Source organism: Aulostomus chinensis, chromosome 6, assembly GCF_037954235.1.
Source record: "Aulostomus chinensis isolate RoL2024-O1b breed Wild chromosome 6, RoL_Achi_v1.0, whole genome shotgun sequence".
In the NCBI taxonomy this organism is placed as follows: Eukaryota; Metazoa; Chordata; class Actinopteri; order Syngnathiformes; family Aulostomidae; genus Aulostomus; species Aulostomus chinensis.
This window is the reverse complement of record NC_141325.1, coordinates 723,824-740,000: the sequence shown is the minus strand read 5'-3', so window position 1 is coordinate 740,000 and position 16,177 is coordinate 723,824. Positions and strand designations below refer to the sequence as shown.

General features: G+C 44.3%; 1 protein-coding gene across 8 annotated transcripts in view; it reads right to left on the bottom strand.

Moving 5' to 3' along the window:
* cntrl (centriolin) overlaps nucleotides 1-16,177 on the bottom strand; it is a 27,144-nt gene extending 10,967 nt beyond the window's left edge. For 2 of the 8 annotated variants that reach the window (XM_086205631.1, XM_086205635.1), the window contains exons 1-15: nucleotides 10,369-10,947; nucleotides 7,895-8,048; nucleotides 7,707-7,795; nucleotides 7,320-7,442; nucleotides 7,108-7,251; nucleotides 6,760-6,938; nucleotides 6,158-6,395; nucleotides 5,705-5,755; nucleotides 4,472-4,607; nucleotides 3,080-3,312; nucleotides 2,762-2,838; nucleotides 2,377-2,506; nucleotides 2,060-2,148; nucleotides 1,862-1,981; nucleotides 1,678-1,741 (exon numbers count right to left, since the gene is read on the bottom strand). In XM_086205631.1, the coding sequence (XP_086061757.1) occupies nucleotides 1,678-1,741; nucleotides 1,862-1,981; nucleotides 2,060-2,148; nucleotides 2,377-2,506; nucleotides 2,762-2,838; nucleotides 3,080-3,312; nucleotides 4,472-4,607; nucleotides 5,705-5,755; nucleotides 6,158-6,395; nucleotides 6,760-6,938; nucleotides 7,108-7,251; nucleotides 7,320-7,442; nucleotides 7,707-7,795; nucleotides 7,895-8,048; nucleotides 10,369-10,743 (2,202 nt within the window). In that variant the 5' untranslated portion in view covers nucleotides 10,744-10,947. Of the gene's footprint in view, nucleotides 1-1,677; nucleotides 1,742-1,861; nucleotides 1,982-2,059; nucleotides 2,149-2,376; nucleotides 2,507-2,761; nucleotides 2,839-3,075; nucleotides 3,313-4,471; nucleotides 4,608-5,704; nucleotides 5,756-6,157; nucleotides 6,396-6,759; nucleotides 6,939-7,107; nucleotides 7,252-7,319; nucleotides 7,443-7,471; nucleotides 7,545-7,706; nucleotides 7,796-7,894; nucleotides 8,049-9,404; nucleotides 9,558-10,368; nucleotides 10,950-11,323; nucleotides 11,385-11,820; nucleotides 14,090-16,002 lie in introns of those variants that run through there. The other 6 variants (XM_086205633.1, XM_086205634.1, XM_086205632.1 and 3 more) reach the window with 6 other exon arrangements.

The following is a 16,177-nucleotide window of genomic DNA, read 5'->3' as shown; positions in this document are numbered from 1 at the left end:
CATACATACATATATATATACATATATATGTCTATATACACATACATACATATATATACATATATATGTCTATATACACATACATACATACATATATACATATATATGTCTATATACACATACATACATATATACATATATATGTCTATATACACATACATACATATGTATATATACACATACATACATACATATATATGTATATATACACATACATACATACATATATATGTATATATACACATACATACATACATATATACGTATATATATACACATACATACATACATACATACATATATATGTATATATATACACATACATACATACATACATGTATGTATATATACACATACATACATACATATATATACACACATACATACATATATACATATATATGTATATATATACACATACATACATATATATACATATATGTATATATATACACATACATACATATATATACATATATGTATATATATACACATACATACATATATATACATATATATGTATATATATACACATACATACATATGTATACATATATATGTATATATACACATACATACATATATATGTATATATATACACATACATACATATATACATATATATGTATATATACACATACATACATACATACATATATATGTATATATACACATACATACATACATACATATATACGTATATATACACATACATACATACATACATACGTATATATACACATACATACATACATATATACGTATATATACACATACATACATACATATATACGTATATATACACATACATACATACATATATACGTATATATATACACACATACATACATACATACGTATATATGTATATATACACACATACATACATACATATATACGTATATATGTATATATACACACATACATACATACATACATGTATATATACACATACATACATACATATATACATATATATGTATATATACACATACATACATACATACATATACACACATACATACATACATATATACATATATATGTATATATATACACATACATACATACATACATATATATGTATATATATACACATACATACATACATATATATGTATATATACACATACATACATACATATATATGTATATATACACATACATACATACATATATATGTATATATACACATACATACATACATATATATGTATATATACACATACATACATATATATGTATATATACACATACATACATACATACATATATATGTATATATACACATACATACATACATATGTATGTATATATATGTATATATATATACACATACATACATACATATATATATATACACATATATATGTATACATATATACACACACACACTCACATATATATGCACACACAGATACGTATACATATATCTACATACATTAAAAAAAAAATTCTAAGTTAAAACGATGGTAGGACCTGATAGGTTTAACTTTTATTTCATCCTGTATCCTTTTGGTTATTTATTTATAATTTATTTTTCTTTCTATATCTTCTTTATATTTCATTTATTTCTAATTTGTCATTTCACCTGTTTGAAGTACCACAGTACCACTTTTACGTCCGTCATCTTCCTGAACTGTGACACCTGCCTGTTGTTTGCAGCAATAATCTCACCTGGCAGGTGGTGGCGTCCAGATGCTCCTGAGCCTCCCGACAGTCAGAGAGCAGGCGAGCTAATCTGCAGACAGAGAGAGAGAAACCTGAGCCAACTGAGCTCCTTCAGTGTGTCAGGAGTAGTCCTGCACCTGCCTGGAGCCATGTGTGTGGCTGTGCTGGGTTACTGGTGCCAGTACCACACCTGTCTGCAGCTGTGTGTGACTCCTGAGTGCTGCTCCTCAGTGCCTCCTTCACCTGCCTCAGCGCCTGCTCTTCCTCCTGCCTCCTCCTCCTCAGCTCCTCCACCATTTCCTGGAGTTCCCTGAGACGTCAGATGACAATGAGGAACACAGAAGACGCCCAAACAAACATAATCTGCGAGGTTGACCTGAGAGTTTACCTGAGCTGTTGTGTGGCCTCCAGCAGACAGGTGGCACTGTCCTCAGCCTTGTGCCGCAGTGCCTCAGCCACCCACTGAGCTGAACTGGCCTGCAGGACAGGGACAAACACATGAGACAGGAACACGTAAGACTGGGACACCTGGACGTGTCCTCCTTCAGTTAGCTTGATGATCAGTTTAGGTTCAGTATCATTGCTGTTACTCACATGAGGAAAGCAACTTGCTACTAGCAGATAGAGAACCAGTGATCTTCAGAAACTATTCTGCTGTAAAGCAGCCAGGTGTGTGTGTGTGTGTGTGCGTGTGCGTGCGTGCACCTTATCATTGGTGGTGTGTAAAAATCTCTGAGCCTCCAGCAAAAGTCTGTCAGCATGCAGAAGTTCAGCTCGTCTCTTCAGAAGAGTTTTCTCAACACATTCCACCTCATCACATACCAGCATGACACCCCTGCAGACACACACACACACACACACACACACACACACACACACACACTTATCAGGGGGCGCTGTAGGTGCATGTATATGACATTAGTTGGACTAGAACTAGATTTGCTGCTGTCAGACTAATGTAGCTAGATTCCACTGAGGATAGTTGGAGTGACTCTACTAGTCAAGGTTGTGTCGTCAAGGCGGGACCACCACAGAGACAGACCTGGGACTGTCTCTGTGGTGTGATGTAGCTACAGCAGCTCAGTGTTACCTGTGTTGTCTCAGTGTGTGGTGGAGACCTTTGATCTTCAGTCGGAGTTTCTTCTTCTCTTCCTCCAGTCTTGCTGCCTTTTTGCGCGTGCGCGCACGCGCGCACACACACACACACACACACACACACACACACACACACACACACACACACACACACACACACACACACAGCCAGTAAATCACGTGAGTGTTGTCTTGTCTCTCCATGCTAACCTCCTGCTCAGTATCTCAGTGTAAGCTGCCTCTAGCTGTTGGTCATTATCTCTGCTTCTGGTTCTGGTTCTGATTCTCTGTGGGGAGGTTTGGACTCACCCACCTTCTCTCTGTGTTCAGGGACATTGCAGCACAGTGCAGTGCCTCCTGCTGGAGAACTGTAGACAGATGAACCACAGAGCGGCCAGACCGGTCCAGCCAGGAAGTTGGGACTGCCAGTGAGCCCGGCAGAAACATCTGGGATTGGGACAGGAGGAGGAGGAGGAGGAGGAGGCCTTCCTCCAGAGCTCCTGTCAGTGTTGCCTCCTCCTCCTCCTCTGTCCATTCCCTTCTGTCCTGTAACCAAGACAAAACAAGAACATAGTAAAACTAGAAATACCAACCTCTATGAGGTGTGACTGTCACAGTGACCTTTGACCACCAATATCACTTCAGGTCACCCTGGAGTATCAGTGAGTACATGTTTGTGTGAAGTGATATTGACCTTTGACCTATAAAGTCTTTACAGTTCATCTGTGAGTCCCAACACGTGTTTGAGTTAAATTTTGAGAAAATCCCTCAAGATGTTCCTGAGACAGACAGTGATCGAGACAGAGACAGACAGACAGTGATCGAGACAGAGACAGACAGACAGACAGTGATCGAGACAGAGACAGAGATCGAGACAGAGACAGACAGTGATCGAGACAGAGACAGAGATCGAGACAGACAGACAGTGATCGAGACAGAGACAGAGATCGAGACAGACAGACAGTGATCGAGACAGACAGACAGTGATCGAGACAGAGACAGACAGACAGTGATCGAGACAGAGACAGACAGTGATCGAGACAGAGACAGACAGACAGTGATCGAGACAGAGACAGAGACAGACAGACAGTGACTGACTGATCAGTGGTTAAGATATAGAGTCCAACTACAGTGCCGACCCATCTGAGCCTGTGTCCGTAACCATTGGATCAAGTGAGGACTGGAATGAAAGTTCATTTGCTCTGGTATTGATGGTGAGTTCTGCCACACTGTTAAGGCCCTGTACAAACCCTTGATGCTCATTCCCAGCTGACAATCCCACGATTGGCTGGCTTCCTGCTCCCGGTGGAGATTCGCTCTCCCAAGCCATGTCCTCCGTAGCTCAGTGAGCAGTTACGGTACATAAAACATTTCCTTTGTATTTCATTGTCCTCTGTGTCCGGCCAGAGGAACCGCTGATCAGAGAAAAGTCCATCAAAGGTTCCTGATCTGTCTGAAGGTCACATGTATCACAATTGTGACCTCCAATTGCTCCTGATGAGCAGGAAGGCACGTTGCACCTCAGCCATCACGGTTTGAAGTGCTGCTTTATGTTTATGAGCTCAATTATTATCATATTCGAGACTCAGACCGCAGAGTAACTGGCTGTATTTGTCCACAGCACAACAATAGAACAACCAGTCAAACAAGCAACAGAATCTATTTCGCTACAAGTGTGTGCATGTGTGCATGTGTGTGTGTCTACCTTTGTCTTCGGGAATGTAAACCCAACATCTCCCTCCTGGATGAGGCCTGTCCAGCTGTTGGCTCCCTTCAGGAGAAGTGAAATACTGAGGCCCCAAACCAGAGTCATGAGTCCCCTGAGAGCCCTGAGTGGGAGCCTGAGAGACAAGAACCACAATCAGCTGAAAACCATCAACACACAATGGCTTGTAGCTGGAGTCTCTTTTCTGGGTTGAAAACATACACCAGGTTGCTGTTGTAACCAGATACCATGGAAACATAGCCCACCTGTTTCTCTGGACTGGTGAAAGTTAACCGCTGATAGACAGATGAACAATCTAAACTGACCTTTCGCTAAGCCTCGCATCAAATGCAGCCCAGCCAGTCACGGCACTGCGGCAGAAGCCAGGTTCCGACAGAGGTCTGACACTTTACTTCAGATGGTTCTGATTTTCTGCATTATCAAGCTGGTTTTGTGGACTTGCAGCTAGTAATGTTTCCCTTTGCCAAACCAGAATCAAACCCTGAAGCATCGTCTGTGGATCACACTGTGTAGACACGCTCAAACCTGGCTGAGCCCCTCCAAGAACATCCCCAATGAGGTCTGGGCTGATGCGCTGCTGATGGTTTGTGATTATTTGTACTCTACATGCCACTAATGTTACAGCTAATGCTAGCTCTTCGGTAGCTTCTGACTCCGACAGCCAGCAGGGGCTTTCCCAGCACTGCAGAACCACTGCTGCTCCTTAATGTCCTCTGTCTGTCTGTCTATGCAGCAGCTGGTTCAGCTCTCTCTGCTGTTCAGTTGTTGATGTCAGCTGTTGGCTGGTCAGCTGATCAGTCACACATAAACCTGCTAAGGTGTTGCAGCTTCCTGATGAGGCGGTCAGGGTTCCTCTGGTAACTGCCTCTATGTGAATGCAGCTGGACAACACAAAGGACTCTCAGTCCCATCGTGCACTGTTCCTGCCAGCGTTCTACATGCCTGACCCCGTTTACAACCTATCCCCGTGTTTTCAGTCCACCTGGTCAAGTTCCTCCACCTGTCCTGACCTCTGTTGGCGAGTAACTGTCAATCAACCAGGCTGCCAAGGACTTCACACCAGATGTCAAGGGGGAGGAGATACAAATGGCCATCAGGCATACCTCCTGTCCATAAGACTCACCTGAGGGTTGCTAAAGTTCAACAGTGAGCAAAAATGAATTCATGTGTGAGATCATTTGATGAATGACGTATGCTAATATGATTTCTGACCTGCAGCAGCCGACCATCCAGTGGCAGGAACCTTTGCTGTAGCTCCGCCTCCTGCAGGACAAAATCATTCACTCAAAGAAAGGTTATCGTTCATGGGGGGCAGAAACTACGGCTCACAGGGACTATTATGAAACCAGTTAATAATAGAACAAGCTCTGTAAGCATTCCACCAACAATCAGACTACAGAAGTAAGCTCATACTCGTAATACGAATGGGTGAGCAAAGCTGAGCTAACGAAGCCTCTGATGGTCATCAGGTTTTCAGACGGGGTCACGGAGCCACTGAACTTCACCACAGCTAAATGAATGACAACGCCAACAATGGTACCCACAATGCAAGTAGTCGGAAAAAGTGTATTTATCATCTTGTTGTGATCTCACTGTTGTTGTGTCGTGTAGCTTCAACATTCATGCCAGTTCAGATCATTTGAATGAAGACCAGCTGCTACTCACCAGTTTGTGTTGTTCCTGTCTGCTTCTGCTCTGAGAGTCCTGTGGCTCCTCCGTCTGTCTACAATCTGACTGCTGCTCCACATCAGGAGCCTCCTGGTCCTGCCAGACCACAGGGTCCTGATCCCGGGCCATCAGAGCCTGCAGTCTGGTTAACTGATCGGGGTTTTGGCTGTGGGCTTGTTGACCCTGCTCTCCTCTAGATCTAGTCTGCTGGGCGGTCCTGTAGAGCTGCTCCACACTTGTGGACATGTCATCAGAGCTATCTCAGTATTTACATGCATTGTTTTGTTTTTTATGTGTTAAAGCTGGATACGGACTACATTTACTGCCATTATTTCTGATACATTCTCCCACTTGGTGAGGATCCACCCCCACCTCCAAGCTAACTAGCTAGCTAACAGCAACCTCCACACTGAAGATGATGAGTTTTGAGGAAGACTTGGATCAATCAAGTAACTGTCGGTTTATTTCACTTTATGGTTGTAAAAATAAACAGCAGACATGAATAAAGAAGGTTCCAAAGCCAGAACCTCATATGAAGGCCTCCATGTACAGAGGGATGCAGCAAGAGTACTGTTGTATTTGTACTGCGATACTGTTACCTGTACTTGTTTTCTCCTCTGGTTCCTTCCTCATCCAGCTGCTGCGCTGCACTCAGAACCTCCCGACGATTCAAGACTGATGCGGTCTGGTCCAGCTGGGGTCTGGTCTCTTCATACCGAGCTTCAGTCTGATCCAGTTGGGTCTTTGTGCAGCTGTCCTTGTCAGGACGTTCCACTGACTTGTAATTCCAGGAGGGAAATTGGTACTAAAGCATCAACCAACTCTCAAATCATATTTTTTGCGTACTTCTGCTCAAATGTTCAATAACGATGTACATGATAGCATGAGGAATCCAAGTAGAAAGGAAGTGAAGTTCACTGATTTAAACAGTAATCATCGATTGTCACCTGTTCTATTGTTAGCTCCTCCCTCAGCTGCTGGAGCTCCGCCTCCAGCTCTGCCTGTTGTTTGCTGCTCTCCATCTGTCTGTCTCTCAGTTCCTGGGCCTCCATACGTAACTCTGACAACTCCCCCTGCTGGACAGACATGGTCTGGAGAGACAGACAGGTGGTCAAACAGATGGACACACAGGTATATGAATCAGGATAGATGTAGTCACCTGTGTGTGTGTCCTTATGGTGTCTCCCAGCTGTCTACATTGTCTCTGTGTGTCCTCCAGGTAGAGCTGCAGACTCTGGTTTTCAATCTGTAGACAGTGAAGCTGCTCCTGAGCTAGTTGCACCTGACACACAACAACCTTGAGTCAACTACCTGAACTGCCTCTATCTTCTCTGCATGTCGCTCTCTGTTGTTCCTTCATGTCTCAACCTGGTTTGAGGCAAGTCTGAGAGACAGAAGTTTCATTCCAGTGTTAAAATCACCTGAAACCATATTTGACCTCAGAGGACATCCAGAGGATACCGTTATGACCATTAAATCTCCGCAACTACTCCATACACAGACAGACAGGTGAAGAGTAGGATAGACAGGTGGCCAGCGTGCCTACCTGCTCTCTCAGCCCTCTCACGTAGTCCTGCAGTCCAGAGATGATTCTCTCTAAATCCCTCTGAAGAGCTTCATTGGCCAGGATCTGACCTGCAGCAGAACAATCACTTTATTGACTCCGCCCACACCATACAGCCAATCATCAGGCTCCAATCTGTGGTTGATGTGCTCTGCGTCTGGTTTCCTCACCATCCGTCAGCTGTTGCTCCAACTCTTTGATCTCCTGTGTCTCTGTTGCGATCCGTGTCAACATGTCATCGAGGCGACCAACCAGCTCACTCTGCTTTCTGCTCATGATGTCCAGGAACCGCCAGCAGCTGAACAACCAGCTGGTCACATGTACCTGAATGGCGAGATCAGCCAATCAAAGCAGGTAATCCCAGCAAACAACGCTCTTACTGGTTGCTTTTATAGAGCAATTCAAAATTAGGTATTTTTTAAGTCCAACAGGAAGCTAGCATGTCAAGGATGAGGTATTTTTGTAGTCAACTGGAAGTTAGCATGTCAGGGATAAGGTATTTTTGTAGTCCAAGAGGAGGTTAGCACGTTGGGGATGATAATTCTAACCCCAACTCTAAAACCAGGTTTTGACCTTCAAACACTCTTTTAAAAGTTGCGAGGACCACTAAAATGTCCTCACAATTCTTGTTAAAAATGAATTTCATACCTCACTATGTAGCAAATACACACACACACAAGGCAAGGCAATTTTATTTGTATGTCCATTTTCACAAACAGTTTGTGTCAAAGGATTTTACATGGCACACACACGCACACACACACACTCACTTCCTTGTACTTATATCTTTGTGAGGACTTTCATTGACATAATACATTCCCTAGCCCCTCCCCCTAACCCTGACCATCTCCACTGACTGCCTGACCCTAACCTTGACCCTAAACCTAACCTGAACCTGATTTTAACCTTCACCCTAAAACCAAGTCTTGACCTTCAAACGGCCCTTCGAAGATGTGAGGACTGGCTAAAATGTCCTCACTTTCCAAAAATGTCCTCTCTCTGTTGGTTAAATACATATTGTAGTCCTCACTATGTAGCAAGTACAAGAACACACACACACACACACACAATACGGGAGAAAGGGGAAATGAATTCCAAGATAAGGTGACTGAGTGGTGAAGGCAATGGACTGCTCGCTCATCCATTGTGCTCTGCAGACGTGGGTTTGAATCCCATCCTTTTACTTGTACTGTATCTTTCCTCCTCTAACTAGCTAATGATCTCATGCTCTACCTGAGCTGGCAGGTGTCAAGTATGTTAATGAGGCTGGTCTGGCGCCACAGATTGCAGTATCAAGTCCTCTGCGTTCTGCTGGAGGGCTTTGATGCCTCTCCCTGTTTAAGTACTCGACCTGCTCAGCTACCTCTCCTGACCTCTGACCTCAGAATGAGCCATGCCTGTGTTTAACAGGGATTCAGCTACTTTAGCTATGTTTGTGTAGGTGGGCATGTCTTTGATGAATGTAGTAACCTACAGTAAACACACACATTAGTGTTGTCCAACAAAAACTAACCTTCATAATCATCTGTTTTTGTTGTTTCATATCCACCAAAGCAAAACTCTTCTTGTGGATGAATAAAGTTGCAGTACATTGATTACGGTCCTTCTAACACATGGGACAGTAACTCTAGAGTTTCGTACTGACCAATAACTTGACCAGATTTGTGTTGGTGTACTCACAGCCTAACAGTCTATCCTCAGAGAGCCCAGGGGACTGCTGGGTAAATTCCTGCCTTCCTCTTCTTCCTCTTTTAAACAAATAAGCAGCAGCAGCAGCAGCACGTCAGCTCCATGTCTCGGTGTGAACCTTCCTCACAAGACCTTCTCCCTTAGCTCTCTACTCCACTTCTTTGAATCAACAGGAAATCTCTCCAAGCCAATGAGAGCAACTGCTGCTGAGTGACAGGCCACTGGCTGCCCAATAGGAGGCCGCTCAAGTGTAAAAGTCCCACCCATCAAAGGGGGATGCCCCAGGACGAGGAGTCAATGGCTCTTAAAGAGACAGTACCGTGCTGCTGTTGACACTGCTGGATCTCTGAACACAAGTGTTTTGTTTTGTTTTATTAGGTGACCAAACAACAAATCTTCAGAGTTTAATATTAACAAAGTGCAGTGACAACTCAAAATTGGCTGCCAGCTTCGGACATTAACAGACCTCGTCATTCTGGGGACATTAACAGACCTCGTCATTCTGAGGACATTTACGTCCCCGTCCACAACAACGAGAATCCCCTGGAGGTCCTCAGATGGGTTAAAATAAAAACATGTCGCTGCAGCATCAACAGAGAAGAAGACAGTGAAGGAATAACATCCTGAACCTGAGCAGGACTACTGGCTGTCAGCTGGGAAATCAAGAAAAAATATTTTTGACTGATGAAACAAGCAATGTGAACCTCTCCACTTTAAAAAGCATTACTGCACAGGCTTCAAAACAAGCCTTTGATAAAGCGAGTCACAAAATTCTCTTGAAAATGCAGAAATGTAACGTGTCAAATAATGCAATAACTTTGTTCAGGTGTTGGGTACAGACATCAGAGCTTTAAAATAAATTCTACTTAGTCATCTGACCAGACTTGCAGAAATGGGATTCCACAAGGTTCAATTTTAGGCTCTTTAATTTTTAGTTTGTACATAAATGATTTACCTGGCGGCGGCACGGTGGGGCAATGGTTAGCACTGCCGCCTCACAGCAAGAAGGTTCCAGGTTTGAGTCCTGGCGTATCTCTGGGTGGAGTCTCCATGTTCTCCCTGTTCCTGCTGGGTTCTCTCTGGTACTCCAGCTTCCTCCACAGTCCAAAGACATCAAGAGGGACCAGGTTAATCCAGACTCTAAATTGACCGTAGGCGTGGCTGGGAGAGCCAATGGTTGTCTGTCTCTATGTGTTGGCCCTGCCATGGACTGGTGACCTGTCCAGGGGGAAGGCTGCTGGGATAGGCTCCACCCCCACCACCCTGAACAGGAGGAGAGGGAGAACATGGATGGAGGGATGGATGATGGATGGATGGATGATGGATGCATGGATGGATGGGTGGGTGGATGAACGGGTGGATGGATGGGTGGATGGATGCATGGAGGGATGCATGGATGGATGGGTGGATTTACCTGGCAGCTGCAAAATGGTTAAATGCCAACTATATGCAGATGAAACCCATCAGATGGCAGCAGAGACGCTCTCATCAAGAACCGTCTGGTGTATCACATTGGCTCCAACAACCATGTCACTCTGAGCTCTGAGTCCATGACCATTCCTTCCTCTCAAGGCAGCCCAGCAGCTAACACCTACTGTGATATTTAGCCCTTCATCTCACTGGCTGCCTGCCTGAGACCAGGCCAAACCAACACCAATCCCACCCTGAAGGTCATTATAGCTAATCATGGATCAGAAATCTGTCAGATGGCATCACTGCCTCATTCTACACAAATTTGATTCACTGAGGTTGACAGTTTTGTTCATTTTTCAATCATAAAACTATTTTTCTCAGTGTGTGAACAACCATGCACCATAAATGCTGTAATAGGTGGTGGAGGAGGAGGATATTTACAAAAATCATCTTTGTGTAAATTTGTTGATCTTAGGGCTACGGCCCTCATCCTTTACCTCCTCCATGGCGGCGAGTGTCTGCACCTCCTGCTGGGACATTTGCCTCCTCCATGATGAACTGAGACCAGATGGACAAAAGACTGGAGATGAGGACACACCCACTGAATCACACGAGTCCACAGAGAACAGCAGACAGCATTTTTTTTTAGATTTTTGTATATTTTTCACATTTTTAGATTGTTACAGTTTTGAGAAGTCAATTATTACAGCAAATTAATCAGCTGACTCTCACATTCACTAATCATCTGAGTCCTCAAGTTGTTTTATTCTTTCATTTAGAAAATCCATGTTTCCAACAGAAATGCTGCTATTTACTGTAAAAGTGGTTTTATGTATCAAAATGGGTTTTTTGAGTTTTTTCAATGTCTTGGACATTTTTGTAGTTTATATTTAGTAACTGCAGGCAGAGTGGACATAAAGTACACAGACAACACAGATGATGACAAATTAAGTATATAGTATATACAAATAAAGTAATTTTGTTTCTCATTTACTTTAAAGCAGGCAGCCCGGTGGTGCAGTGGTCAGCACTGTGGCCTCACAGCAAGAAGGTTCCGGGTTCAAGTCCCGGCTCGGGCACGGGATCTTTCTGGGTGAGTCTCCATGTTCTCCCTGTTCCTGCTGGGTTCTCTCTGGTACTCCAGCTTCCTCCACAGTCCAAAGACATCAATTTGGGGACGAGGCTGATTGATTCTCTAAATTGACCGTGAGTGTGAATGGTTGTTGGTCTCTGTATGTTGGCCCTGTGATGGACTGGCGACCTGTCCAGGGTGTGCCCCACCTCTTGCCCGTTGATGCTAGGATAGGCTCCACCCCCCGCGACCCTTAATGTGTAGGAATAAGCGGAAGATGACGATGGATGGATTTACTTTAAAGCAACACATCCACTTTTAGGGAGGGCCTCTCCCACAGAGCCACACTAGAAGACACAGACCTATGCTGGTTAGCTGGAACCCGAGTGAGTTAATGCTACCACCTTCCATCCGTGCGCCTGATGGGGTTGTGTTTACCATGTTTACAAGAGCCCCACACACACACACAAAATTGTCTCCCGGGACAATGGAAAATCAGAGACTTGTCTCTAAGTGGCATCTTCATTTCACATACACACACAACATGGCTTCATATAAAGCAATGCGGCGGGTAAAGTGGTTCTTTGATAAATATGAAGAGTTGAACTAACTTTTCTCTGGCTACTTTCTTCAAATATGATCTTAAGTTAATAAAGGAAAAGCATCTCTTCAGTGACAGATAGGATATTGTCAGCTGCTAATAATCAACAATGAATAATGAACAGCTAATAATCAACGGCTAATAATCAACAGATAATAATCAACGGCTAATAATCATCAGATAATAATCAACAGCTAATAATCAACGGCTAATAATGAAGAGCTAGCTTCTCCCCCATCGACCTGTCAGAATTAACTTCTACAGTTGGTTCCTCCAAGTCAGCCACTTGTCTGCTGGATCCCATCCCAACAAGCCTCCTTAAGGATGCCTTCCCTCTAGTCAACACTTCTATATTAAATCAAATTAATCTTTCCTTAGTCACAGGTTATGAGCCACAGGCCTTTAAGGTGGCTGTCATCAACCCTTTACTTAAAAACCTTCTCTTGACCCAGATGTGTTAGCCAACTATAGGCCAATATCCAACCTCCCCTACATCTCCAAGATCCTTGAGAAGGTTGTCCTGGAGCAGCTACATGAACATCTGCACAGCAACGAGCTCTTTGAAGCCTTCCAGTCTGGATTCAGGGACACCACAGCACTGAACCAGCACTGGTCAGAGTCTCTAATGATCTTCTTATAGCTTCAGACAGAGGTCTCGTCTCTGTCCTTTTGGACCTCAGTGCTGCATTTGACACCATCGACCACAGCATCCTGCTACAGAGACTAGACCATGAAACTGGGATTAAAGGAACTGCCCTAAAATGGTTTAAGTCCTACTTATCTGACAGGTTTCAGTTTGTTAATGTTAATAATGACCATTCAGAGTACAGCAGAGTTACATATGGTGGACCACAGGGTTCAGTTTTAGGACCGATTCTCTTCACTCTTTACATGCTCCCATTAGGTGACATAATCCGGAAGCACTCGATCAACTTCCACTGTTATGCAGATGACACACAACTTTACTGGTCGATGGAGCCAGACGACACAAGCCAGCTTACTCATCTGCAAGACTGCCTGAAAGACATGAAATCCTGGATGTCCTCTAACTTCTTCCTGCTAAATTCAGATCAAACTGAGGTCATCATGTTTGGACCTAAACACCTCAGGGACACACTCTTGAATCGGATCACTACTCTAGATGGCATCACCCTAACTTTGAGTACAACTGCAAGGAACCTTGGAGTCATTTTTGACCAGGACCTTTCCTTCAGCTCCCACATAAAGCATGTGACCAGGACCGCCTTCTTCCATCTGCGAAGTATCGCTAAGATTAGGAATATCCTTTCCCTGAGTGATGCTGAAAAACTGGTGCATGCATTTATCACTTCTCGGCTGGACCACTGCAACTCTCTCCTGTCAGGATGTCCTAAATACTCCCTAAAGAGTCTCCAGCTGGTCCAGAACGCTGCAGCGAGGGTTTTGACGGGAGTTAAGAAGAGAGAACACATCTCTCCACTTTAGCTTCTCTCCTTCCTGTAGGATCTAGAATCGACTTCAAAGTCCTTCTGCTAACTTATAAGGCTCTCAATGATGAAGCTCCATCCTATTTGAAAGAGCTCATTAGTCCCTACTGTCCAACCAGAGCACTCTGCTCCCAGAATGCAGGTCTGTTAGTGACTCCCAGTATCAATAAAAACAGACTGGGAGGTAGAGCCTTTAGTTACCGGGCTCCTCTACTGTGGAACCAGCTCTCTCCATGGGTCAGAGAGGCAGACACTTTAACTACGTTTAAGTCCAGGCTTAAGACCTTCCTCTATGACAGAGCCTTCAGTTAGGACTGGTTCAGGTAGCTCTGAACCATTGATAGCTATGCTGCTACAGGCTTAGACTGCTGGGGGACACATCAGGTTACATGGAGCCCTCCTCCCCTCTCCTCTCCTCTCCCCCTCTCTCCTCCTCTCCTCCCTGCACATTTTTGGAACTCTCATTACCATTACTTGTTGCACTTTGTAGTTTGGCCTTGGTGTCTCGCAGTCTCTCTGTGTTTCCACAGATCCACCAGAGCCCCAACCGCCGCCTGCATCGCCCCCCCCCCCCCCCCCTCTTATTCCCTACTGTTACACTGGCCTGCGCTCCCCTCCCATGAACCAGTCTGCCATCCAGTCCCCCATCAAGCTGGCTTGCTCTCCCTGCCTCCCCTCCCGTGAACCAGTCTGCCATCCAGTCCCCCATCAAGCTGGCTTGCTCTCCCTGCCTCCCCTCCCATGAACCAGTCTACCATCCAGTCCCCCATCAAGCTGGCTTGCTCTCCCTGCCTCCCCTTCCATGAACCAGTCTACCATCCAGTCCCCCATCAAGCTGGCTTGCTCTCCCTGCCTCCCCTCCCATGAACCAGTCTACCATCCAGTCCCCCATCAAGCTGGCTTGCTCTCCCTGCCTCCCCTCCCATGAACCAGTCTACCATCCAGTCCCCCATCAAGCTGGCTTGCTCTCCCTGCCTCCCCTCCCATGAACCAGTCCACCATCCAGTCCCCCATCAAGCTGGCTTGCTCTCCCTGCCTCCCCTTCCATGAACCAGTCTACCATCCAGTCCCCCATCAAGCTGGCTTGCTCTCCCTGCCTCCCCTTCCAGAAGCTTCCTTCTTCAACTGTTATTAACATTTCCATGTTTCCTCCATTCTGTGTTATAAACTGTTTTCTTGTCTGTACCAACATCTCCTGCACGTCTGTCCCTCCTGGTGAGGGATCCTCCTCCCCTCCTCACCCTGAGGTTTCTCCCACTTTTCCCTGTTAAAGGTTTTCTATGGAGTTTCTCCTCAGTCGATGTGAGGCTCTGAGGGCAGAGGATGTTGTTATGATGCCATGAAGCCTGGAGACAAACTGGTGGGGAAAACAGGCTCTACAAATAAAATTGCCTTGCCTTGCCTAATAATCATCAGCTAATAATCATCAGTTAATAATCAACAGTGAACAATGAACGGCTAATAATGAAGAGCTAATAATGAAGAGCTAATAATCATCAGCTAATAATCATCAGCTAATAATCATCAGCTAATAATCAACAGTGAACAATGAACAGCTAATAATCAAGAGCTAATAATCAACGGTTAATAATCAACAACTAATAATCAACGGCTAATAATCAACAGCTAATAATCAATGGCTAATAATCAACAGTGAACAATGAACAGCTAATAATGAAGAGCTAATAATCAACAACTAATAATCAACAGCTAATAATCAACAACTAATAATCAACGGCTAATAATCAACAGTTAATAATCAACGGCTAATAATCAACAGTGAACAATGAACAGCTAATAATGAAGAGCTAATAATCAACGGCTAATAATGAAGAGCTAATAATCAACGGCTAATAATGAAGAGCTAATAATGAAGAGCTAATAATGAAGAGCTAATAATGAAGAGCTAATAATGAAGAGCTAATAATCAACAGTGAACAATGAACAGCGAATAATCAAGAGCTAATAATCAGCCGATGATTAACCCAGAAGCTAGCCTACTACCGTGAAGCATCTCAACCATTAGACTGGGCTTACCGTGACAACTCGCTTCCTACTGGCTACGGTACCTCAGAGTTCACCGGTCACCAGTGACCAAATGCTGTCAGCACCTGAGGGCACCCTTAACGCGCGCGTACACGTCGACACGCACGGCAGTTATTATGTAGCTCCTTTCTTGTAGTTGGAGTAGCTAAAGATTCTCTGGTCACCA